The following is a 26,730-nucleotide window of genomic DNA, read 5'->3' on the forward strand; positions in this document are numbered from 1 at the left end:
CCTAGATGCAAATCGAACGACGATTGAAATTCGGTGGTGGGGGGGGAAGGGGAGGAGAAGGAGGACAAGGGGGGGGGGGTTTGGGGGTAACTAACAGAAAACACAAAAACGCATCACACGGAAACAAACTGGTTTTATTCTTCTTCCGTTTGAAGACGGAGCCGTACAAAAAGCAGGGTTCTCTGCTCTGACAGCAAACCCCGTCAGGCCGTGGCTAAAAACCTCCCCCTGCAAGAAGAACCGTCTGCCCGCTCCGGTCTTGCTTACAGACACCCACTGGCACCTCGTGTCCTGACACGGATCAACGAATTAACGACCACCTGACAGAGGGAGGGCGCGTTCAATAACCCTGAAAGAGGTACTGCTGAGAAACCGGTGTGGCAAAACAGGCTGCGAACTACACTTAATAAATGAGTGTCTAGTCTTGTTCCAGTTACCAGGGGGGGTTAACGCTGGTGTCAACAACTGCACCCGGGTTAATCAGTCATGATTTCCATTCACTCCTTACCGAAGATCAATAAGTCACAACACTGATTACAGGATTACGGACAACGGACCCCCCCCCCGAGACGCACAGATGCACACGCATGGGTCTGCCCAACGCGAAAATGCACGGATCGGTGCCGCGCCGAGCCACGGGCCTGAGCGTGTGCCTGCGTCTCGGAGGAAAAGGAGCCGGAGAAACGTTTAATGGTTGATGACGATAATCAATAAGTAATAATGATAATGACACAGAGCTCTCCCCAGAGTGGCGTATCCATGGAGCTGCAGCATTGCAGAATTTTTTTTTCCCTACATTTATTGATGGAAAAGGCGATTTCTGAGCAGCTGACCCGAGGCTTATCTGGAAAAGGATAATGCTTCGAATTCCGAACCCTCTAATTCCAGGCCACGGGATGCTGTACCCCACTGGGTGACATTCCTGGGGAAAGCCCTGGAATTATTCTAACAGCAATAAAACAAACATAAAAATAACAACTAATAATTATTTTAGCAGTAGTGTACACTGCAGTAAAGCACGTTTACTGTAACTGGTTGTCTGCATTGTATTAATTGCGTTGCACTGCATTGTTGTTAAGCCTTTAGGCACAAAGTGGCCGTTGGTTAAACATTTGTTTATATAAACCATGTATAAAATATTTTGCACCAAGTGTTCCTCGATATCTACAGATGGGAGGCAGAGTTTGCCAGGCTGGGAGAATACAGAGTCCAGGTGCTAGTTTCTGCTAGTTTTGAGAGTCGCCATATATCCAGTCCCATCAGTCTTCCGCTCAAGACCAAAACCCCCGCAGGACCACCTAAGCACCTTTAGCTAAAGTTGGGACCCTCACCTCCTGTCTGCGGTCAGGCGTCCCCAGTGTCCAGTGTCCAGTGGGGGAGGTCTCGCTGCCCTTGCTCTGATCAAAGGGCCTTGCTGTCCAGCCTGTGGGGGTTCGTCGTGGATGGACAGGATGCACATGTCCCCCTGCTGGAGCTGGGAGGGTAGCTGGCAGTGAGCTGGGATTATTTCTAGCAGCCAGACAACCCACGTCAGTGTTTGTGTAAGGAAGCAGACAGAACAGGACCTCTGTTTCAATGACTGCCGAGCCCCATACAGAATCACAGCGAGCAGACACTGGTAGGACACGTGTCTGTGTGTGTGTGTGTGTGTGTAAGTCTATGCAGAGCTACGCTGAGGCTCAAGTACGCAGCTGTGCACGGCGTCGGGGCGATTGTGAATGCGTCTGTCAGTGTGCAGGGTCGTGCGAGTGCGCGCGTGTGTGTGTCAGTGTGCAGGGTTGGGGCGAGTGTGCGTGTCAGTGAAGAAGTGTGTTTGCACTCGGTGGCTCTTAGCAGTTTGTCAGTGCAGCTCAGCCTCTGTAAATGTCACGCTAATTACCCAATTACTCCATCTGTCCATCTCTCCCTCTGCAGCCTCCCCCTGCTTTCGTCACCGAGAGATCCCCCTGCGAGTGAGTCAGTGTGACGGCAGGTCAGTCTCCAGGAGACCAGGGTCTTTGATTAAGGCAGCTCGCCCGTTGCCGTGGACGCAGCGCGGTCTATATTTACACCAGCGAGGCAGGCGGGATATTAATACAGGCGGAGAGACAGGAATAGACGCGCACATCTGGGGGCAGGTGGAACAAGAGCCGTGATTACACACCCCAGCCGCCCTCCCACCCCTCGGCTCGGGCTCAGCGGGAGAGCGAGAGCACTCCGAGGGGGAGGAGGACTGGGAACGAGAGAGGCTGATGGGGAGCAGTTTGAGGAAGAGAGAGGAAAGGACGAGGGAGAGGAGGAGAGAGAAAAGAGAGCCCGAACACAACACTGATGGACTGTTACCCCGCACAGACATGTGTCAAAGTTATCAGAGAGATGAAAGGCAAAGCAAAACATCCCTAAATAGCTCCAGGTCTTCATATTCATTAATAAAAACAGACACCATGTCAGAATGGAGGATGGTTCAGCATTACAGACTGAGCTCAGGGCGACTGCAGTGTCACAGATGAACTGCCAGGAGTGCAGACCCAGACAGGACAACAGGAGGACGGGCCGGGCCGGGCTGGGACAGGCCAGGCCAGATGATGAGCCCAGATGGGCAAGGCTGGTCTGCAGCCACTAAAATGATTAGACTTCTCGATGATTAACGAGGCCACGAAAAAAGACAAGGGAATCACGGCCCTAATTTTAAAACTAGGACTCGCCCATGATCTTATGACGTACATTCGTTTTATAAATAAACACACACACACACACGGATCAGAACAGAAAATCGCTGCTGCACCAATGACTGCAAAACACAGACCTGCTCATCTGGGCGCGGCTGTAATTCTCTCCAGCCATGCTGAGCCCACTTGAGCCACTGAAGCGATTTTTGACATTTAGCTCGCAAACGTGTGAGACGAGCACACGGGCGAGTTCATTTACCCCACGCGTCTCGGTACAGCTCGCCTCGCTGGGCGCCGCTGAAACATTTAATTAGTTTGGCTCGAGAGCCCCGTGGCCCACTTCCTGGATCTGCGTGGACAGCGCATAACGAGTCAGTCTGAATCTGGGTCACACAGACAGCAAGACAGGGGGAGGGAGAGGGGGACAGAGGGGGGAGGGAGACAGGGACAGGTGACAGAGACAGAGAGAGGGGGACAGAGGGGGGAGAGAGAGACAGGGACAGGTGACAGAGACAGAGAGAGGGGGACAGAGGGGAGAGGGAGACAGGGACAGGTGACAGAGACAGAAACAGAGAGAGGGGGACAGGTAACAGCAGAGGGAGTGACAAAGAGCATCAAAGGGAGAAAGCTGTAGGAAATAACCTACAGAGAAACACAGAAGGAGGAGACATTATCCACACCTACAACAATGTTTCCAAAGACTCCCATTTATCATCTCCGTCCCCCTCCATCTCTCCTGAACTCCTCCTCTCCGTCTATTCCAGCCCCTCCCTCAGCAGGGAGAGGCCTAGCGTGTGCTCAGCCTGTGGAGGTACGTGGGTCACAGCCCTGCGAGGACACACTAACAGGCCTGTACTCCCACCTCCGCACGCACCTCCCACTGACTCCCACTCGATTTCGAGTTCTCATCGCTAACCCTCCCCGCTCAAAACAAACTCCACTCGGCTGAAAACAGCCCAGAGGAACAAAGATTCAGGGGGCATCGCCTTTTTTAAAAATTCCAGAGAAGCTGCCACAGGAAAGGAGTCTTGCATCGTCCGTCAGGCAACATATTCAACGCGTTTTCTCAAACTGCGTCTCCCCACTGAGACAAGAGGAAGGAATAATAACACACGAACACACCCCACCTCTGCGAGCTGCTTGGATTCTGGACTCCCGTTCTGTCTGTACTCAGTGACCGGACCCCCTGCCACACCACTGGACTTTCCCCATTTGGTGTGGGTGTGTGTGGGTGTATGCGCCTGCGTGTCTGTTTGTTTGTGTTTGTTTGTCTGTCTGTCTGGGTTGTGTGCTTCAGCCGAAGTGCCCGTTTCGTGGCCTGTTGCGTTGGGGGACGGAGTTTTTCGCAGTTCTGGGGGCTCTCCCTCCAGCGTCGTGGGGGTGCAACCCTGGCTCAGTGATCGCTGTCTGAGAGGAGGGGCTGTCGGGGCGCGCGTCTGTGGCGAAGATCCATCTCTTCATCCTGAAAGAGAGGCGCGCCGAATTAAAACACAGGGGCTGAGAGAGAGGAGAGGGGCAGATGGGAAAGCAGAGGGAGGCAGTGGAAGAGCGGGGTCAGGGGCTACCGTGTCTCCAGTCTCCTCCCCCTCGGTGTGCTCGCTGTTCTGATAGGCTGTCTCGAAGTCGGACAGCGCAGACTCCAGCGCGTCCTCCTCATAATCCGTCTGGTAATCTGACTCATCTGGGAGGGAAAGGGTTAACCTGAGAGGGTTGCCACAGGATGGTAAAGTCTATGCCGCTGACACACACACCCACAAAATCAAAACTCCCAATCCTTTATCCCTCGTACTTTTCCTTCACCACCCCCAACTTCCTGCATTTCTCCTTTCATCTCCATAATTCCCTCCGTCCCTCCCTCCGGCCGCCCCCTCTCTCACCATCCACCAGCGCTGGCTTCACCGGCTCGATCCGAGACACGATCTCCGCCAGGTCCGTGAAGGAGGCGTTCGGACATGTCACCACCTGGCGAGAAGGAGCGCCTTTTGACTTTTTATGACCTTTGTTTTAATTAAAGGTCAAGAGGAAAAACAACTGCCGTTGAAGGCCGAAACCCAGATCAATATCTAGCAGAGCGGTAAATGAAACCACCATGCTTACAATATCACTGTGCTTTTCAGCCCCTCCCTTGACTCCACCCCTCCCATGGTCCAGACTTTAGCCCCTCCCCTAAATACACCCCTTACGTGCCCCACCCTTGACCCCACCCCCAAGTGTAGCCCCTCCCCTCACATCGCTGCTCTTGGTCTTGTGAAACTCCTCCTGGTGTCGGTCCTTCAGCATCTTGTCAACCACTCCGCTGCGACTCCACACCCCGAACACCGTCTGGCCGTGCTGGTACCCCACCTCCTGGGAGGGGGGGGGGGGGGGAGAGAGATGCTTTTATCAGCGGAATGCATCTGTCGCGCGCCACAACAACAGGAGGCCTTCTTGGGCGGCTCGTGCGTACGCTGAAACGGCGCTTTTCACCCGGCACTTCACTAGGGATGTGGAGAGGGAAGGGGAAGGACAGCTCATGCCAGAGAGCTGCTCCACACAAAGAGAGGCTGTCTAAACACTCTCCATCTCCGCTTGTATCAAGTGTGTAAGTTGCTGAGTGCTTATCACACCTTCTGCTCATTTATTGCCTTTGCGACTTGCTAAGTGCTGTAATTTTATTTTCACCATTGTTAGCAGCTATGTGAGTAATGGCCACAAAGCTCCCGTCGTCGAAGGGTTTTTCCGGAGGGAGGAGACGGGGAGGCGGACAGGCCAACAGGCCACAGGACGCGAGGGAAGAGGCCGCTCGGACTCACGGCGATCTCGTCGAACTTGCCGAACTCCAGCGTGCCGTAGCGGTTGATGGGGGGCCGGATGTACTCGCAGTAATCGCTGTTCTTCACGGACTCCAGCTGCCGCACGCAGCACACGTAGGCCAGGCGCGTCTGGATCTCCGCCATGTTCAGCACCTGCAGCGCGGAGGAGGCGCCGTCAGCACGCGTGCACTCCAGCCCCACACACTCCGTCTCGCGTGCACACCTGCACGCACTCCAGCACCGCACACACTCCATCTCGCGTGCACACCTCAAGCCCCGCACACACTCAATCTCGCGTGCACACCTGAGCCCACTCCAGCCCCGCACACACTTAATCTCGCGTGCACACCTGAGCCCACTCCAGCCCCGCACACACTCAATCTCGCGTGCACACCTGAGCCCACTCCAGCCCCGCACACACTCCCTCTCACGTGCACACCTGCACCCACTCCAGCCCCGCACACACTCAATCTCGCGTGGACACCTGCGCCCACCCCAGCCCCGCACACACTCAATCTCGTGTGCACATGTATACACGAGCCCTGGTCTCACTGACATGTCGGGGCCAGTGGGATCATAGGAACTTCATGACGAAAAAAACGAACAGTCATAACACTTAACTCCAACATCCAAAATCCTCATCGACACAGTCAAAGCCGCTAGGAACCCAGGTCCCAGAGCAGACTAACAGAAACCCCACGAGAAACAGCCGGGAGGCTATCCAGCAAGGGCATGAGCGAGATCCTCTGGTCACGTGAACCGCACTGCCACTCAAACGCGCCCCACTCGCGTGCACCGGCAGGGCTCGCACCTTAACACGCTCGGCCAGGGGGTTCCAGCGCTTCCACAGCAGCCACCATCCCGAAAGGGAGTCGCCGTAGTTGGTGAGGTGCGTCTCGTCCTGGCTGCCCACGTCGATGGCAATCACCACCTTCGCCCCCAGGGACCGCGCCACGTCCGCTGGAGAGGCAGGGAGGGGCGTCAGAGCGATGCGGGGCGAACGAGAGAGCGAGCCGGGCAGGGAGGGCGGCACTGACCTGGCAGGTTGTTGATGTACCCGCCGTCCATCAGCAGGTGCCCGTCTTTGGGGTCGCACAGTGGGGGCAGGTACCCCGAGAGAGACATGCTGGCACGCACGTACCTCCACAGAGAGCCTGGGAGAGGGAAGGGGTGGAGAGGAAGAAAGAGAGAGAGTCTGGTACACAGGCACCAAGAAAATGGGAGGAACAGACAGACGCGCTGCAGCAGAGAGACGGGCAGGCAGAGCAGTAGACAGGCTCACCATCAGTGTGGACCCTCATGGCAGAGGCAGTGATGTCAGTGGTGATGTTGAAATAGGGGATCCACAGGTCCTGCAGAAAGAGTTGGGGGGGGGGGGGGTCACATCACCTTTCATCTGACAACCCAAGACTGTCCAGAAAAGTGCTCGGCTCTGTTGCCAACACCGTATAACCAACCTCAGCATCAATGGCGTGGACATTAGACGATACAAATTCGCAGTCATCCGAATGACCACAAGTAACAGCAGTGCACTATGGTGCACATTCGGTGAAACCACATGGGTGTTTGTTCATTGGACAGTGACAACAGAGCGCCTGAGCCAACCCTCCCACGGGCCACAGCCATCAGAGCAGCGCCCCCTGGGTTGGGCAGTGGTGGCTCCACGGGTGTACACCAAAATCACCAAAATACACAAAATCAAGGTGTTCAGTGGCAGCGTTCTTCGCCTGTTCAGTTAGAAAGGGGTTCAGTAACTGCTCACTCAACATGGCCAGAGCCGGTGTGCTCAGCGTCCTCAGTGACAGCATGTTTAGTTGGAGTGTGATCAGTGTGTTCAGTGACGGCGAGCTCAGCATGTTCACCAGCCCACCTCAATCTGTTTGTCCTTGAAAACGCTGTAGATGCCAGAGTTGAAGGCAGCTCCTGTAAACATGGAGGTGACGGGGTAGGTCAAGTCCAACACCTTCTTAAACACCGACGTCATCTCCTGTGAGGGAGAGGGCGGGGCAAGGAAAGAGCTCTGCGTGTGTCCCACAGGAAGCCGGTGTCAAGACAAACGCTTGAAAGAACAGGCTCACCACGTTGCTGAAGCTGTTTCTCACGAAACGGCTGAATAAGACCCTGAAATCAACAAGCTACTCACTACCAAACTGTTTCAATGGGGCCGAACAGCCTCCTTGTTAGTGGCCTCTCTTACATTCTTAAAACGAAACAACCGAGGCCAAGAACGAAAAATGAAACGTCCCCGTCTTTATCGGCTCAATATCTGATCTCGCTGCGCCCTCCCCCCCCCCCCCCTTACCATGGCCCACTCCCTAGCCCGGATTCTCATGCGGTTGTGGTTCCTCTCCTCGGCGTACAGCGCCCCCATCAGGGCTCCGATTGACGTGCCTCCCACCAGGTCGATGGGGATGCCAGCCTCGCTCAGCGCCCGCACGATGCCCACCTGCGAGCAGCCCCTGCCAGAGAGACACACCCACACCACACGGTCAGGCATCAGACACGGGACCACAGGTGCCTGTGTGCAGCTGCTCGCGGTGTTCCCGTCTTGCGACCCCACAGGAGGGTCACGGGAGCTCAATAAAGTTGGGCCTGGTCAAAACTGGGACAGGAGAGCCAAGTAAAACCAAGCTGAAGTGGTGCCGCTGGACCAGGAGGTGGCGCTCCTCCCTCTTGACCTTAATTTTCTATCCAACGCCCCTCGGTATGGCAACAGGCAATGCTGGTCAGCAGGTGCCCTTTTGAGTGAGATGTTAAACCGAGTTCCTGACTTCTTGGTCTTTAGAGACCCCAGGGGATTGTTTGCAGGTATAGACAGGGGTGTTAACCTGCTGTCCTGCCTAAATTCCACTCTGGGCTGTAGTATGATCAAGCCTCGTTAAAGTTCCACTGTAAATTCACCTGGTGAAGCCAGGGCCGGATTTTGGTGTTCGCAGGCCCTAGGCACTTTCACTCTGAAATGTGCAAAAAGAGGGGTAAACGCCATCTGGATGACATCGATTGACATGATGCTCTTTCAACTGTTCTAATGCTCAACCACTTGATCGACGGAGCGTGTCGAGCGACCATCACTTCAACACTTCTAGTTCTAGAACAGCCGCTGGAGAGCGTATGATTATTAATTTGGAGCCCCTAGAGTCGATCGTAAGCATGTTGTTCCGGCTCGTTTTTCGTTAGTCACTAGTGTTTCCCTCCTTCGTAGGCCCTAAAACTTTCGTAGGCCCTAGGCACTGTGCCCACAGTGCCTCATGGGAGATCCAGCACTGGGTGAAGTGGTTTCTCTCTCCTTCCCCTGACCTGCTGTGCATCACCCCAGGAGGGGCCTTGATTATAATTCATCATTCTGATTTTTAGATTTTTAGAAATTCCCAGGGGCCCGGGCAGCACTACTCCACAACAGCCAGTGGGGAAACACCCAACCTGTCGAGCCCAAGAGTCAGGAACAAGCTAACGTGGCTGGTACCTGGCGCCCCCTCCGCCCAGAACCAGGGCGATGGCGTTCCCCGTCAGGACCCGCGCCAGCCGGGAGAAATGGGAGTGGCGATCCGGCGACTTCTGGAAAACCCGCTGGTACATCTCCCTCTGTGGGCACAAAGACAGAGGATATAGCAAAGCGCGCCAGTCTGGGCGCAAACTGAAGCCGTTTATCATCGGGAGATACACAGCGGATGGCCTGACGGACATGCAAACCGGTTCTGAAAACGAATCTGTGCGTTTAAACCATGTGTAACGTGCAGCACATACGAAGAGCGCTCAACACCTCCTATCCTTGTGTTACATTTGCACAACCTGTAAATTGCAATTGTGTAATTTACTGTAACCTAATTTATTTTTCTTTTCGTTGATCTAATCCCTATAAATTCCTGTCCCTCTACTCTTCAACCCCTCTTAACGAGCTCGCGGACAAAGCATTTCATTGCCGACGACACCGCTGTGTGCTGTACTGTTCGTGCATTGATAAATACACCTTGATTGACTGACTGACGGTGTAATTCAGGGTAGGGGTGTACTAGCAGCGGGCGCGGGCAGTACCAGCTTGGGCAGGCTCCTCTTGGAGAAGACTCTGCGCGGGCAGGACAGGTGCAGGTGCCGGGAGCACCAGCTGCGCATGTTGAGCCACTCCACCGTGCCACTAGGGGGCGGGCCGTCCTCACGGTGCAGAAGCACCAGCTGCTTCTGGGCGCGGACCGCGCTGCTCTCCAACATCCTCTCCAGCTGCGGGGGGGGAGAGAGAGAGAGAACCTGTCGGCGTCGCCTGCATCACCCTCGATTATCTCCTTTTCTTCACCCTCCAGCCCGTCCTCTGCCCCACTCCTCCTCCCTCTGCCCCTCCTTCCCCTCTCCCTCTCTCCCACTGTCCTCCTCCTCTGCCTCTGTCCTTCCCCCCTGTCCCCTCCTCCTTCTACCCCTCTCTCCTCTCCCTGCCACTGTCCCACCTGCCTCCTCCATCCCTCTCTACCCCTCCCACTCCGCTCCACCCCTCTGTCATGCTCATCTCCCCTCCTGTCCCTCTGCCCCCTCTCCCCCCTCCCCGCCAGCTCCTGACCTCTCCCACGGTGGGCTCCTGCTCCCCCAGCCCCACGATGAGGATGCAGTCGGCCTGTCGGATGCACCGCTGGGTCCAGGGGGTCAGCGAGGGGTCAGACTGGTAGAGCACGATGCGGTGAATGTCCTCCTGCTGCCCCAGCCAGCTGGACAGCCGGTACTCATGGACACTAGACAGAGTTGGGGAGGGGGGGAGGTCGGGCCAAAAAAAGGAGAGAGAATGAAGGAGTGGAGAGAGCAAGGAAGAGGACAGAAGAAAGGTGGGTGATACCCGGCACACGCCGTCTCCATCTCTCTCTCCCCCTCCCTGGCTCACCTGTCCAGAGCCGCCGAGCCCAGGCGCTGCTTGATGATGTCACTGGTCAGCAGCAGGGTGGGGCCTGGCAGAGAGACAGCTGGTCTGGTTAGACGCACCTTGCAACCAAGCCAATCCAAGAAAAGCCAACACTTTTCAGAGAGGTGAGAAGGGAGAGATAGTAAAAGAGGCGCTGAAAAGGAGAGAGGAGAGCTTCTTCCTCTGCCTACTCCCTCAACAGCACAATAGCCGTGTCTGTCAGGGTAGGACAGAGCTACAATTAAGTCCTGGTGTTGTCTGCGTGATGTAGTGCATAAATACCATTGTGTGAGCTAGCACAGCCTAAGAGAGGGAGAGACAGTCGCAGGGCACGATGCCCCCTGCTGGGCACAATAGCACGTGACTCTGTGAAGCAGAGTGGAGAGAGGAGAGAAAGTTCAGAAGGGAGGACAGAGGACGTGTGTGGTGGTACAGGGTACAGAAACAAAGAGAGGCAGACAAAAATGGGCACACAGGTACAGAGAGAGGACATAAAGAGCCAGAGTATCAGACAGACAGATCCGTACGAACGGACAAAGAGAAAAACCCAGACCAGGGGACTGACCGATGGCATTCAGGGCGTGCTGTAGCTCCAGGCTGAAGGCGGTCAGGGGCACGTCCTCACACACAGGTAGGATGGACACGGTGGACAGGTTGGACACGGGGTTCCCAACATCCCACTTACTGCCAGGGGTGTTCAGAGTCAGGCTGCGCGCTGGGGACAGAGAGACGTCTGGCCACTCAGACAGGCAGAAACCAGACCATGAGCACGCAGAGGGACAGACAGACAGGCACCGGGTCTCTCAGACACTTGAACCGTAATTTCAATTCAAGCCCACAGCTGCTATGACAAATGTAAACAGGTCTTGCTCAAGCAGTCAGTACCAGGTGATCACACAGCCCAGGAGAAGAGGCGTCAACACACATAAAACACTAACGTCAAAAAGACAGCTCTCAGAAGTGTACAGACAGAGCAGAGCCAGAGCAAATGGAGAAATCTGTAAATACTGCACAGTACTGCACAGTGCAGTACTGATCATAAACGCTACTGTGCAAATGCAACAGTTGTTTTATATACATATTTACATAACAATACAAGAAAATATTATGTCATATAATACATAATATGTGAAATAAAGGAAAAGGCTTTCATCTGACTTGCATTTAGTGTTCTATCCCAGAGTCTCTTTCTTCTTAAAGAACTACACATCGCCTGTCAACGCTGCACTCAGGCCGCTCCAAGCTTATCCACTACACCTTTGTACCAACGCAACTGTCCTGCTTAAAGCCACAAGGTTTTTCCCTTCCAGTCTCCCCATCACATGCTACACTGTCCTGCACGCATCTCTTGAACGGGGCCTCCGCCAGCTGTCGCTCTCTGACCTGCCAGGGGCCCGTTGACCTGCTGCAGGTTCCCCAGAATCTTCTGCCCCAGGAGGTGAATGAGTCTGGTCACCACCTGAGAGAAGAGAGGGGGGGAGGAAGGAAGGAAGGAAGGAGATGGAGAGAGAGACAGAGAGCGAGGATGAGAGCGAGAGACGGGATCAGGGATGGGTTGTCAGCAAGAACAGGGAGAACTATCCGTCGGGTCCCTGTATTGCTGTCCGTCAAATCGGTCCAGTCAGCGTCCGTCTCCCCGTCAGCCTGACCTCTGACCTGGGGGTAGCGCCGCTTGATGGAGCTGAGAGCCCCCTCTGGCAGCTTGGCTAACTCCGAGTCTCGCACGGCGTGGACGGTGGTGGCACGGGGCTGGTGAGTCAGGGCCTCCACCTGCGAGAGGGAGAGAGTCAACGCAGCTGTTCACAGATCCTGGAAAAACCTCACAACACAAAAAAGGGTCTCGAGTGTGTTAAAAACAACTTATACTTTCTGAGACTTCGTCAGATCACTTTGGTCATCCGGTACTGTTCTAACAGTAGTCTGGAACCCGTGGACCCACTTGAACCGAGGATGAGAGGGATGAAGACAGAGACAGGGTGTCAAAGCGCACCTGGCAGCACTGTGCACATCATTATTGAGACTTATCAGGGCATCACAGACCACGACATTCCAGCCTTAGGTGGGCTCAGTACACCTATCAGGAACACCCGTGGAAGGTAAGTAAATCAGAGCAGGGAGGCTGCAGCAGGAGTCCAATAAAACCATCTTCATCCGCTGCAGCGAACTTCCTGGAGGGGACCAGGCGACGCACACCTGCGCCACCCTCTCCTCAGCCCTCATCCCCGAGGATACCGTCTCTACGGTGACACTTCAGAGCTGGTAACCATGGCGTCAGCGTGGCTGGGTATTCTTAGAACCACCGGCGTCACTGCGGAGACGCACAGCCCTCAGCCAATCCCAGACCTCTCGGTGTGTGCGTGTGCGTGTATGTGTGTGTGTGCGCGCTCAGACTAATCCACCTGAGAGAAGAGTAGGAGACATTAAGCGTGATGCACAGTGATGCACAGATACAGAGACGTGCAAAGGTTCACAAGATACGCACATAAAAACACACAGAGAGGAATGCACATGGATAAATAGATCTTCACACGGAGGCGCATTAAAAGGTATTAAACACCCAAGTCCTCCACATCTGTGTGTCTGCCAAAGCCGTGTTCAGGGTTGCAGTCTCTCTCGTGACCCCGAAGCTCACCACTCCAATGAGGTCGCCGCGGCCATACTCGCCGGTCAGCTCCTTTTTCCCATCATCCTTCAGGATGACGGAGCGCAGACGCCCACTCAGAACGATGAAGGTGCTGTCCGACTTGTCGCCCTGCCTGGGAGCAGGAGGCGAGTTAGTGATCGGTAGGACAGCAGCACCGTTTGAGTAACGTGAAGAGTATTAAGACAGTGATGCGAGTATAGTACGATTCCAGTGCGACTAGATTATGACTGAAGTGCTGGCAAAGTGTGGCAAAGAAGAAAGTAAACCATTAGCAGACTGTGACTGAGATCTGAGCAGTGTAAAGTACTAGTAAAGGATAACTAGAGTGCAAGTGTGTCTACAGTATAAAAACAGTACCACTAGGGTGCAAGTAAAATTGGAGTAAAGTGCGACTAGGGTTTCCTCAAGTACCTGTACACAGCCCGACCTGCTTCCAAAGCCATCCAGTCAAGAGCGAAGTCGATCTGCCTGACGAAAGACGACATCCTCTTCACCACCGTGTGAGCCACGCTCAGCACCACGCTGGGCTCAGCGCGCATAATCCTGAAAGAACACAGACTGAGACTTCAGTGTCCTACAGTGCTGACCCCTCTGGCACTGGCCACACAGTAACTGACTCATAGACCGCTGACCCCTCTGGCACTGGCCACACAGTAACTGACTCATAGACCGCTGACCGCTCTAGCACTGGCCACATAGTAACTGACTCATAGACCGCTGACCCTCTAGCACTGGCCACACAGTAACTGACTCATAGACCACTGACCCCTCTAGCACTGGCCTGTACAGTTACTGACTCATAGACCGCTGACCCCTCTAGCACTGGCCACACAGTAACTGACTCATAGACCGCTGACCCTCTAGCACTGGCCACACAGTAACTGACTCATAGACCACTGACCCCTCTAGCACTGGCCTGTACAGTTACTGACTCATAGACCGCTGACCCCTCTAGCACTGGCCTGTACAGTTACTGACTCATAGACCGCTGACCCTCTAGCACTGGCCACACAGTAACTGACTCACAGACCACTGACCCCTCTAGCACTGGCCACACAGTAACTGACTCACAGACCACTGACCCCTCTGGCACTGGCCTGTACAGTAACCGTCTCCTACAGAAATGGCCTATACAGTAAGTGACTCCTATCCCCCCGACTCCCATGGCGTCAGCGATGCCACGACGTACTCGTAGAAGTGCGTCTTGCTGACGGAGAGGAAGCTGCAGTCGCGGTGCGCGCGCACGGTGAAAATGAGGGGCTCCCCCGTCAGCACAGCCAGCTGCCCCACCAGCTCCCCCGGGTGGGTAAGGAACAGGCAGGTATCCTCCTCGCGGTCGATCATCCGCTGGTACACGTGCAGCAGCCCCGAGATCACGAACCGGATACTCACGTCCTGCGGCGCACACCGACACAGAGAGAGGGGGAGACAGCAGGCGCTGAACAGTCCGCAATACCAGGATGAAAGTGACTACGTTTATCGAACTGGTCAGTCTCCCCCGTCCTGCTCCCTCTCCTCTCCACCCTCCACCCTGCCTGACTCTTTCCTGCCCCCCCCCCCCCGCCCACTTGCGCCCTCTCACCTGGTCTCCTTGGCGTGCCACCACTGTGCCTGCCTTCACCTGGTGCAGCGTCACCCTGCCCTCCAGCAGACTGTGGTCCTGAGGCAGCCAGACAGAACCGGCACGAGGGTCAATGTGAGAGAGACAGACTCTCAAACTCAGTTGAACTGGCAGACCAGTATATGATCACCTGTCACAGCCTGACAAACAGTGAGCCTGTCTTTTAATAATAATACAGTGAGTGATCTCCTGTCCCAGCCTGAGGAACAGACAGTGAGCCTGTCTCTCAATAATAATAATACAGTGTGTGATCTCCTGTCTCAGCCTGAGGAACAGTGAGCCTGTCTCTCAATAATAATAATAGTGTGTGATCTCCTGTCCCAGCCTGAGGAACAGTGAGCCTGTCTCAATAATAATACTACAGTGTGTGATCTCCTGTCCCAGCCTGAGGAACAGACAGTGAGCTTGTCTCTCAATAATAATAATACAGTGTGTGATCTCCTGTCTCAGCCTGAGGAACAGACAGTGAGCCTGTCTCTCAATAATAATAATACAGTGTGTGATCTCCTGTCCCAGCCTGAGAAACAGACAGTGAGCCTGTCTCTCAATAATAATAATACAGTGTGTGATCTCCTGTCTCAGCCTGAGGAACAGTGAGCCTGTCTTTCAATAATAATAATACAGTGTGTGATCTCCTGTCTCAGCCTGAGGAACAGTGAGCCCGTCTCTCAATAATAATAATACAGTGTGTGATCTCCTGTCTCAGCCTGAGGAACAGTGAGCCCGTCTCTCAATAATAATAATACAGTGTGTGATCTCCTGTCTCAGCCTGAGGAACAGTGAGCCTATCTTTCAATAATAATAATACAGTGTGTGATCTCCTGTCTCAGCCTGAGGAACAGTGAGCCTGTCTTTCAATAATAATAATACAGTGTGTGATCTCCTGTCTCAGCCTGAGGAACAGTGAGCCTGTCTTTCAATAATGTTCCATAAGTTTGCATGTAAATATCTTATGATGTGTCTGTATTGTAAATATCTGTCCTTGCTGTGTTAACTGTATATGCTTTGGCAACACTGTAATTCATTGGTCAAGCCAATAAAGCCTCTTGAATTGAGAGACAGGACCAGCATGAGGGTCAGGGAGAGAAAAAAAGACAGAGTCACACGGTCAGACAGCAAGGAAAAAGGGAGCCAGACTTACGTTGAGTTTGATGAGGCGTAACAGGTCCTTCTTGGCAGCTTGGAAGATGGCGCCGACCTTGCTGGGCGGGACCTGGTCGGAGCGCCCTCCGCTGTCTGTGTAGTGAATCACCGCCGATGGTGCTGGCTGCATGGTCACACTCTTCTTCAGGATGGACTGGCAGAGGGAGAAGGAGAGGGAGAGGGAGAAGGGAAGAGCGAGACTTCATGTGCAGCCACCCCAGCGCTGGGCACTGGGCACTGGGCACCCTTGAGCACGATTCCGTCAGTGCATCAGCCTGTCCGTTACCTTGTGCGTGACGGGGCTAGGGGGCGTGTCCTCGATTGTGACGCGGGCACGCTCATAGGCCATATTGAGGTCGGTGCTGCTGGAGATGGTGCCCCCTACAGGGCACAACAGAGAAAACAGAGACGCTGAGCACTGCGCTGTCAACGAAGGCTGGACTGGGCACCAGTACTACCACACCACAACAGAGTAGACTATCCCACACTATTACTGTACTGTAATAGTGGACTCTTAGTAGGACTGCAACCTTACCAAACTGGACTGATCCTTTACTGACCGGATTGGACTGTGGCTCAGGGATATTCTGCCTCAAGATTTACTTGATATTCTGGGCTGTACTGGACCATGAAGCAATGCCCTGGGTTCGCAAAAACACAGTTCGGGAGCAGATGAATCCGGGACCGATGTTAGAAAGACTCATCTTGCCACAGGCAGCCATGCACAAGGCCGAGCTGGGGATGTCCCAGCTGGTCCTCTGGGAAAACTTCAAGAAGCACGGGATTCTGGGATTGCTGAGCCATAAAGAGACGCCAAGCTCCCGAGACAGGCCAGATGGAACTGCACTAGTAAACACTAGTCTAAACACGAGCGCATCGGCGTGTGCCCTGTGGGTATTGTGCTCTGCTGTATGGCGGCGGGCGGCGCGGAGATGCACGCCTCCGTCCGTGCCGGGCGGAACCAGCCGTACCTGTGCTCTCGACGGACAGGGAGCGGCTCTTCCTGAAGGCCGAGGCGCTGTCAGCGGCAAAGCTCCGCACTGCATCTGGAACACCGGGACCGGGACAACTCCATCAGTCACCGCGCCCGCCAGCGGACCACCACTGCGCAGATGCGGGCGACGCCCAGCCATCCACACCAGGCTGACTGTCCTCCGCCACACCCCTGCCCCCACTCAGAAATGGGCGGTGACAAACAGCCACATGACTTCCTGTATGAGGAGGGCTGGCAGGCAGACTCGCTGTGCACAGCAGTCTGATCCACTTCAGGCCTGGGTATTTCCATTTAATTGTGAGAAACTCCTAAATGGTAACCAGCTTTTAACCACAATTTGGCCTGTCTTCAACTATCCTTACTACATTTTACAGGTGCGCTATGAGAGTGTTCTCACGTGTGGGGTTTCAGTGTAGTTTGGCAGCAGCTCATTGTCTGACCGGAAGGCGTAACAGGAGGTGATCAGGTCAGCCTAATCCATTACTGGGGTACGGCTCCCCTCTATTGTGGACATTTTTATAACTCGCTGTCACCAGAAGGCTGGAAGTATTGCTAAGGATAACAATCATCCTGGTTTCTCACCCCCTTCCCTCTGGTAAGCATAATGGAGCATAAAGGCACGAGCCTCCAGATCCAGAGAGAGTTTCTTCCCGCAACCTGTCAGATTACTGACCTCTACCCCCACCACTGGCTCACACCGGTGTTTTTTTCTGTCTGCTCACACTGCTTGTCTGACTTGTCTTTTAAGTGGTATGTTATTTAACTACTTGTTGCAGCTGCTGCTGTTCTGCGTTTATGTTTTGGTGATCCCTAATTTGTCTTTGTATCGGAGCATACATGCAAATATGCATTTCATTGCACTTGTGAATTTGACACATAAACTGAACTGAACTCGGAATATCCGGTCATTAATGTTGGTACCTCCCGGAGCAGAACGGACAGGGTCTGACCTGTGTCCGAGGAGCGCTCTGCGGGTCCCTGAGGGCATTTATCCAGGCCAGGCTCTTCCTCGGGGGGGGTGTGGGGATGAGGTTTCCGGGATGTCCGACCAGGGCTGCCCTCCCCTATCACACTGAACACCGACACGAGAGGGATGGCCTGGCTCTCCTGCGCACAGATGGACACACAAACACAGAGAGAGTCACACTCCCCGAGTGAAACAGGCTTTGGGCAGAGAGAGTCGCTGTGAGAGAGCCACACTCGCCAAGAGAGACGGAGTCAAGCAGAGAGACTCGCTGTGACAGTCATACTTCCTGAGTGAAACAGACTGTTTGATTTCTGACTGTCCGTGGAGCAAAACAACAAGAGTGTAGCCCACTGAGACATGCAGAGGCAGACAGGCGAACTCTCACCGGGTTGAAGAGCTCAGTGGTCAGCCCCAGGTAGTTGTGCAGAGCCAGGAAGGTGACCCTCTGCAGACGCACCATGATAATCTGTACAGACAGAAGACCCCCCCTCCTTAAAGCAGCGATCTCTAACCCGTTTCGAGAGAAAGCCCCTTCCCTCTGGTGTCCTCAGTGAGAAAGCAAAGACTGCTCTCGCTTTTGCAGCACTGTAATTCAGTGGTCATGCCAATAAAGCTCCGGGGATCGGATTAGGCTAAGTGTGGCTAATTAAGCAATTAACTGGCTCAACTAGGAAATGAAGAGCCGAGTTCGAATGAAAGCGCGGTAGCCCTGCATCTCTCCAGACCCGACGAGACGAGTCACAGAGGAGGACAAATCCTGGGCACCTCCACTCCATGTCAACCCTGCGAACACCCCACAGCGTAACCAGACGTCTTCATTGCCACCTTTACCGGAAACTGACCCGCGATGGAAGAAGCAGTACCGCTCGACACCTTTCTCCCTCTCACACGCTGGGCTGCACGATCACCCTAACTGGCCCTGCGGGTCGCGCGCTCTGCGTTATCCGGCCGCGACGCCGAGCTGGAGCTCGTGCGCTTTTAGGAACGGTTTCACGGCCTCCGGCTGCGCAGCAGTGTGATCCTGCCCCAGGTTTTCCCAGCTGCGGGTTTGTCTCCCAAGAGCCCGTCATCACGTCAACATGATTCAAGCACGTCGGCTAATACACACAACGGGGGAGTTACACTGTCACGGTGTAGGTCCGCAGCACAATGAGGGTGCCCTGCTTTGTCACTGGGGGGTGTCTGACCTGCGGCGCTGAGGTTCCGGGGCCGTCGGGGGCTGTACCTGTATGACTCGGACCAGGGTCTCGGGATACTTGCTGAAGACGGACTGGAAGGCCGTGGCTGGGAGCCGCAGGATGGTGGAGCGCAAGGCGGCCCGAGCCGAGACGGTCTTGTAGGGCGCCGGGTAACCCTGGGAGAGGGGAGGAGAGAGGAGGGAGAAGGGAGAGAGGGGAGGGGGGGAGACAGTCCTCGCTACTGTCCCAGAGCGAGGACAGTAAGAGAGACCCCTGAAGAGAGGCCAACAGGTTTGCACTGATGGGGACAGAGGGCCAGGCGGTCAGACTCACGGTGATGACATCCAGGATGCTGAGCAGGCTGTGCACGCTGTCTCCCGGGAGCACTTCCTTCACCACAGGCTCCGTGCCATCCTGTCCAACAGGGGCGGCAGGGAGTGCCGTGAATCACACAGGACTGTACGGTGTGCATTATACACAGCACAGAAGTGCACAGTATGTTACATTGTAGATTATATAACAGATTGTATTGTATATTAGAGTATATTGCATAGTAGATCAGTGGTCATGACATGCAGGATAACCAATCTAGCGTAACTCAAAACCGAAGAATTGAATGGAGAAACAACATTCAGTCTTTTTTTAGCCCGAACCTCTAGGATATAAGAAGGCTTCCTTCCCACAGCTATAAGACTCCAAAACCCCACTTCTTAAATCCTCCTACTCCGGCCTCAAAACCCCACTGCTTTTTGCACAGAGCTGAAAAGACAGCCTCTGTGTGAATTGTGCACATCACTGCTATCTGAACGCTGCTTGAGAGATGACAGCTGCTACCATGTCCCCGTCTTCAATAACTTGTCAGGTCATTTGTAATGTTACTTCCTGTAATGTCATCGTCGTGTGAAGAAGCACACAGGTAAGCACTGCATTGTACTCAGGTAGATACAGTGATGAACTTGAACGCTGCGCGTCTTTTCTCTGAATGTCAGTGTGGGATTAAGCTGTGCTTGTTCCTCTGCAGCCAGTGCATGCTGTTGTGACTCCCTGCTCGTGACACTCTGCAGTGAGGATCTGACAGTTCGTCCGACGCTGTCTGGGTGAAGGGTGAAGGGCGCAGAAGGGCGCAGACACTCTTACGCTCTCCTGCACACAGAGCTCCAGCCGGCCGTCCTGCACCACGTAGATGCTGTCGTCGGTGTCGCCGGGGCGGAACAGCCCCTCCCCCTCCTGCAGCTCCATGAACACCATGTGCCGGCACAGCTCCAGGAACAGCGGCTTCTCGAAGTGCCCCAGCACCCTGCGGAACGGCGAATTACAAATCATCCCCACAGCAGCGCCCTCTGACCTGAACGACACCCCCCCCACCCCCACGACACCTCCTCCCCTCGGAGCCCGCCAACCCAAAATGCACCCCCTGCTCTTGACGGTCCCCCCCCCCCTCCCCTCGGAGAGCCACCACTGCAACTGCACCCCCTTCCCTGAGCGATCTGGGGACGCATCGTCACTCAGTATACCCGTCGGACATTTTGTCCGTCTATCCCAGACGGAGCCGCTGGGCTCCCCCTCGGGCAGCATTCCCCAAACGCCTCCTGCTCCCAGGACCCGGCAGCCTCGGGCACGGCCCCGGAGAGCCTCACCTGACGTTCTTCAGCATGTACAGCACCTCGGAGGGCAGGTGGGAGTTCTGCACGTCGAACTCGGTCAGGTCGGCCTCCAGCAGGGAGGGGGGGGGCTCCTTGGGCTGCAGGGTGGGGGGCTCCCGGCGAATCCGCAGGATCCTGACGAGACAGCCAGACGGGGACGGACTCAGAGCGGCGCCCGCTGGGGTGCGGCCCTCCCTCCCAAGGGACAATAACACCAACAGTTCACTGCAGCAGTGGTGGGGTCATGGGTTCAAAACCTGGGTGCTGCCGGCGTGGAGTCTGTATGTTCTCCCCACATTCACATGGGTTTCCTCCCACAGTCCAAAGACCTACTGGTAGGTTAACTGGCCCAGTGTGTCTGTGTCTGCGTGTGTGCCCTGTGACGGACTGGCGTCCCATCCAGGGTTAATCCTGCCTTGTGCCCATTGCTTGACAGGATCGGCTCCAGCTTCCCACCGTGACCCCCGCACTGGACGAAGCAGTGAGAAAATGGCAGCTGTACATCAGGGCGTTATCGCTTTGCACCCATCTCAAGTGTGAACTCCGCCACCGGGTTCTCCGATGTGTCTGGGACTCACCGGCGGGCCAGCGCCAGAACCTTGGGCCTTTTCCGGGACCGCTGGCGAGACACACTGCTGCCAGAGCTGGGAGCTGAGGACAGGGTCTGGACCTGAGACACAGGAAGGGTTGACGGGTCAGAGTAATACGCCTGCTGCTCATACGCGTCACGAGAAAAGACAACACCGCTCTCATTTGCAAACTGAGCTAACGCTGACCTCCAGTGGACACTTTAGAAACTGCACCCTCTCAGCAGGACACAGCAGGGACAGCCTCTTCGCCTGGGGCTGAGCTGTGATCTCACTAAGGCAACAAACTCATGTTCGCTACTTCTATCCATTATTAGAAAAGCACCTCATCCCACTGAGGGATGTGGCCACCCGAAGCCCATTCCAGAGCAGGACACGAGTCCAGGTAAGAATAATCAGTTGTTAATTACCTCCACTCAATACACGTTCTCCAGTGACACCCCCCCCCCCCCCACACACAGCACGTGTTCTCTCTCAGCCCTCTCACCTTCCTCATGATCTTCCTCCCGTAGAACAACACCTTGTCCCTCTTCCTGAAGCGGTAGCGAGGGACGCCGGCCTGCTGCTCCCCTGGGGCACACACAGACAGTCAGCACACCTGGGCAGAGCACACCTGCGCAGAGCACACCTGGGCAGAGCACACCTGGGCAGAGCACACCTGGGCAGAGCACACCTGGGCACACCCCTCACCCTGCCAGACTCTCTGCAATGGGCCCAGTCTGCAGTCTCCTTTACACACCACAGCAGTTTATAACTTTATATGAGCATATGAATCTCTCATACATCCATGATAAAACTCTGACCACCTGCTTATAGATGTGCCTACATTTACAGATTTTACTGTACATCTGTGTAAAACTGGACAGGACTGAATTCACCTGTACAGAAACTGTATATATCTTTATATATCTGTGATAAATACCTTTATGTAACGTCTGTACAAGGTTATATTCACAACACACCCCCAAACATTGTGTTTCTTTTCTTCTCTTCTCAGCATGGAAAAAACCTTTATTGTCCCTTTGTAGACTACGCAGCTACCTACTTCAATTATATTATATTCACATCATATAACAACACAATTTCACTTTATACACCTGTGTAGGACTGCATGCACATTTACACCTGCAGCAGCCTAGAACTGTCGCCGATAAAGAGGAACTTTAATCCAGGCACGTGAGGTTCAGCAACTAATGCAGACTCACGTGTTTGTTTGTATCTCCTGTAGACGAACAGAACCATGATCCCGATCAGAGAGATGGCCACCACAGCCCCAATCAGCACGCCGGTCAGCTGAAACACACACTGGTGTTACACTGAAGAAACGGCACTGATACACATACTCACAAACCAGTACTGACAGACACACACACACTGGCATTACACACACATACTCAGAATCAAGTACTGATATGCATAAACTTAGTACTGACAGTCGGGCCAGCCTTATACCACAGGACCAGCCAGCATGTGGCCAGGCCCAACAATCCATTCATTTACACAGCTGTTGGAATCAGCAGTCATGAGCTGGGCTCAGTACCATGGTTGTCTGCATCCTCTCCTCCACAAACTGCTGCACTCGAGCTCGGATCTCACTGCCACTGGGCAGGGGCAGGGCCCCCTGCAACACAGACAAGGTAAAACACAGAGAGGGAGGGAGAGAGAGAGAGTGAGAGCTCATGCTGAGAGACAGAAACAAGACAGAACACACAGAGACTTCCTACTGCACTGTGACAAATATTCTGGGATTAGACAAACATTCTTCCCCAAATTTACAAATCTAACCCCAGAATTCCCACACCTGCCAGAATCGCAACAACTCCCAAACCGACTGTTCAACTCAGTTGAACTGGAAGCCAGGTATGTGATCACCTGTCTCAGCCTGAGGAACAGTGAGCCTGTCTTTCAATAATAATAATAATAATAATAATAATACAGTGTGTGATCACCTGTCTCAGCCTGAGGAACAGTGAGTCTGTCTCTCAATAATAATAATACAGTGTGTGATCTCCTGTCTCAGCCTGAGGAACAGTGAGCCTGTCTCTCAATAATAATAATACAGTGTGTGATCTCCTGTCCCAGCCTGAGGAACACAGAGTGAGCCTGTCTCTCAATAATAATAATACAGTGTGTGATCTCCTGTCCCAGCCTGAGGAACAGACAGTGAGCCTGTCTCTCAATAATAATAATACAGTGTGTGATCTCCTGTCCCAGCCTGAGGAACAGTGAGCCTGTCTCTCAATAATAATAATACAGTGTGTGATCTCCTGTCCCAGCCTGAGGAACAATGAGCCTGTCTCTCAATAATAATAATACAGTGTGTGATCTCCTGTCTCAGCCTGAGGAACAGTGAGCCTGTCTCTCAATAATGCTTTACATTATTGTAACACATATTGTAGTTTAGCAACACTGATTTAGTGATTGGTCATGCCAACAAATTGAGAGAGCACACCCTGAGAGTCATAGACGAGGAGGACAGAACGAGACAGTGAGAGAGACAGGGACAAGGTGGAGAGAGTGAGACAGGACAGCGAGAGAGAGAGAGGACACTCAGAGGGAGCCGCGAGAGAGAGGACAGTCAGAGGGAGCCGCGAGAGACACCAAGAAGACAGAGGGGTGGCAGAAGGCACTAGGTGAAGGGCCAGAGTAGACAAGGGCAATACTCACAGGATAAATGGAGCAATTATCATCCTCACTCATCCCTGCAGAAAGAGAGGAGAAAGACTTCACCCGTCACAAGCATTAATAAAACAACAAGGGGGAAAATTAAAAACCTGTGGCAGAAATATCGCCTGGACAAGAAGCTCGCAAACTCAAACTCACTATCACGGTATATCTTCCTCCATCTCCCCCTCACGCCCCCCAAACACGCCGTTATTCAAAGAATCAGACAAACACACATATTGTAATACGAGGGCCACAAAAGGACAAGTGAAACATCACATTAATAATCTGGGTAACCTGACCAGTCGATGGACTTTGTCGATCAAGGTCACACCAAGCCCCAGAGCTGCCCTGCTGTGCTCGGGTGCCGATGTCCAGCTGGACTTTGGGATTTACACAAGTCCACAACACTTCGACTCCACCGCGCAACCTGCCCTCCATTCCTGCAGGGCAACTTGCCACAGCCAAAAAGCTAGGGGGCGCTGTGGCCAAAAGGACCACCATAGGGATTACACTACAGCACACAACAATGAAGCAGCAACAAAGAGCAGAGAGTACTCGGAAATGTACAGCACCATAGAAGCCACAGAAGATGTAGAAAACAGAGAAGGGGCAGGACGTCTGCATGCTGGGAGTGTGGACTGCACTCCTGCCACCACCACCGACTCCCAGCAGGCAGAGGGAAAGACAGAGTGAGAGAGGAACCGAGGGAGGAGGAGAGGGAAAACATTGCACTATATGATGGGCGGTGCGGTGGCTCTGTGGCTGGAGGGTTGCCGGTTCGTATCCCGCGGCCGGCAGAGGAATCCTACTCCGTTGGGCCCCTGAGCAAGGCCCTTAACCCCAACTGCTCCAGGGGCGCCATTTAAATGGCTGACCCTGTGCTCTGACCCCCAGCTTCTCTCCCTGTCTGTGTGTCTCATGGAGAGCAAGCTGGGGTCTGCGAAAAGACAAATTCCTGATACAAGAAATTGTTCATGGCCAATAAAGTGATCTTATGACTGTGTGGGCTCCAGCCTCAAACCAGGATTACACCCAATGGGACAAGCACCAGTACCCTGTGCAAATGTGAGTATTAGGCCTATACTCTCAGCTAATTAACACAGCGAGGGACCAATAAAAAATTGGTTACACCGAAAAAGCAGTGGCCAAAACTCGTAACACAACTAGCCCGCGCTGAAACACGAGCTGAGCCCAGAGAAGAGTCCCCTCAGCCAGCTGGTCCTGAAACTCACTGCCCTGAGCCACACGGACACCAGTCAGCATGAATCCAATGACAGCAAAACCCCAACAACCTCACCCGCTAGAGTGTTACCAGACCATAAACAGAAACACAAACTGGATTGTCGGACCAGAATGAGAGACGGCCATGGCACCACAGAACCTGGACACAGGCAGATCTCGCTGCCCAGCGATGACCTGTGCTCCCAGCTGACAGCAGGAAGAAGCAGAGACAAAGAGCGAGATTTATTTTTTTTTAAGAGACCAAAGAGCCAGAAATTCTCTAGGATCAAACAAACATCCTTCTCCAAAACAATACATCTAATCCCAGAATTCCCACACCTGCCAGAATCGGAACAGCTTCCGATTCCACTGAGAAAGGAAATTTCATAGGGCTGCTGACCACTATGAGATCTCCTGTGGAACAGACTGTCATCAACTGTTTTTGTTCAAAAATGTCTTACTGAGCATTATTGTTCTGGCAGTACTGTAGTTCACTGGCCATGCCAATAAAGCACAAAGAAATAACTCGATTTAGGTCTGCTACACTGACACATTATATTTATTATGAGTCCTACACCAGCTCATTACCTATAAACAAGTGAAACACGTATCCCCTCTTCCCTGTCAGCTGTCTTGTGTGAGCAGTCCAGTCAGGACCACAGGAGAACCCAGTTCTGTCTTCACCTTGCTTACCATTTCTCCAAAAACCTACTTATTTTAATTAAACTCCGAGGATTCAAAACTCAAGGGTTTGGCTGGGCACTTAATTACATGATATAATATGAAGAGCCGGTGTGGCGTCACCGTACCCTGCTCTCATATTCACATGTCCGCTGTTCCACATTGTCAACACCGAGTCCCGCAGACGGGGGTCTGTTAACCAAACCACAGCCATCAGCCGTTCAGAAGTCTGAACTCGTGTGCCACACTGTCTCACTCCCCAGACGCACGGGGTGTAGTCGAGCTGCCCGCCCGGAGAGTCTCAGTTCCGTAGCATCGGGCAGAAAAGAGGAAGGGGGCGGTTTGCCATTAAAATGTGTGAGACTGGGGCGCTGACGGGGGGTGTTGACACGGTTGACAGGGCGCAGGGGGTGCTGTAAACACAGGGGACCTCCCTACAGGCCCTCGGCCAGCCCCGTCTCCCGCCCAGCAACAGGTGCGCAGGGATCTCACTCACCCCCTCAACTAAGTGGGGACCTCCCTCCCCCTCACACACACACAACCAGGGGGCAACGACTCTCACTCACACACACACACACTCCAGATACGCACGCTCACCGACGCACAGATACGCCAGACAAACACACCAGTTAACTCGCACTACGCCCAGACACACGCACCCGAGCAGTGGACGCTCGCTAACACACACACACACAGACTCATGAAACCTCCGCGGCGCTCAGCCAAAACAATCATTGTCCGCAGTTGTGTGTGTAACTGTACCGGGCTGCACAAACACCAGCACCCCCCACCGCCGCTGCTGCTGCTGCTACGGCTACAGTCCTACAGGAGCGTACAGGACTTCCACCGCCACGACACCGCTCAACCCAGCGCGACACGCCGCCGTATCGCGACCGCAGCTGGAAATTAACACAACTAGCCCAAAGAGTTACTTACTTTCCCCTTTTCTCTCTACCCTTCGCTCTCTCGCTCACTCCCTCCGCCCATCGAGAAACGACATAACTTCTACAACACCCCCCCCTCCTCGTCACCAAACACATATCGGCGGGACCGCCCCCCAGTATC

At 53.9% G+C, this 26,730-nt stretch overlaps 1 protein-coding gene across 1 annotated transcript; it reads right to left on the bottom strand.

Annotated features, from left to right (window-relative positions):
• Window positions 1–116: 116 nt before the first annotated feature.
• pnpla7b (patatin-like phospholipase domain containing 7b) lies at window positions 117–26,684 on the bottom strand. Its single transcript, XM_088940463.1, has 36 exons — window positions 26,602–26,684; window positions 23,764–23,798; window positions 22,637–22,717; window positions 22,302–22,389; window positions 21,584–21,666; window positions 21,088–21,179; window positions 20,504–20,644; window positions 20,004–20,163; window positions 19,200–19,280; window positions 18,914–19,042; window positions 18,074–18,154; window positions 17,672–17,828; window positions 16,699–16,773; window positions 16,014–16,108; window positions 15,726–15,881; window positions 14,546–14,623; window positions 14,153–14,358; window positions 13,375–13,506; window positions 12,952–13,075; window positions 11,976–12,089; window positions 11,703–11,778; window positions 10,885–11,034; window positions 10,302–10,365; window positions 9,987–10,155; window positions 9,473–9,655; window positions 8,904–9,022; window positions 7,743–7,899; window positions 7,311–7,427; window positions 6,723–6,792; window positions 6,478–6,594; window positions 6,252–6,400; window positions 5,441–5,593; window positions 4,878–4,994; window positions 4,526–4,610; window positions 4,214–4,329; window positions 117–4,110 (listed from the first exon to the last, which is right to left on the bottom strand). Exons 2-36 carry the CDS (start codon window positions 23,794–23,796, stop codon window positions 4,042–4,044), a joined length of 4,017 nt encoding a protein of 1,338 aa, XP_088796589.1. The 5' UTR covers window positions 23,797–23,798; window positions 26,602–26,684; the 3' UTR covers window positions 117–4,041.
• Window positions 26,685–26,730: the final 46 nt, after the last annotated feature.

Source organism: Atractosteus spatula, chromosome 23 (genome assembly GCF_055471065.1).
Source record: "Atractosteus spatula isolate fAtrSpa1 chromosome 23, fAtrSpa1.hap1, whole genome shotgun sequence".
Lineage (NCBI taxonomy): Eukaryota > Metazoa > Chordata > Actinopteri > Semionotiformes > Lepisosteidae > Atractosteus > Atractosteus spatula.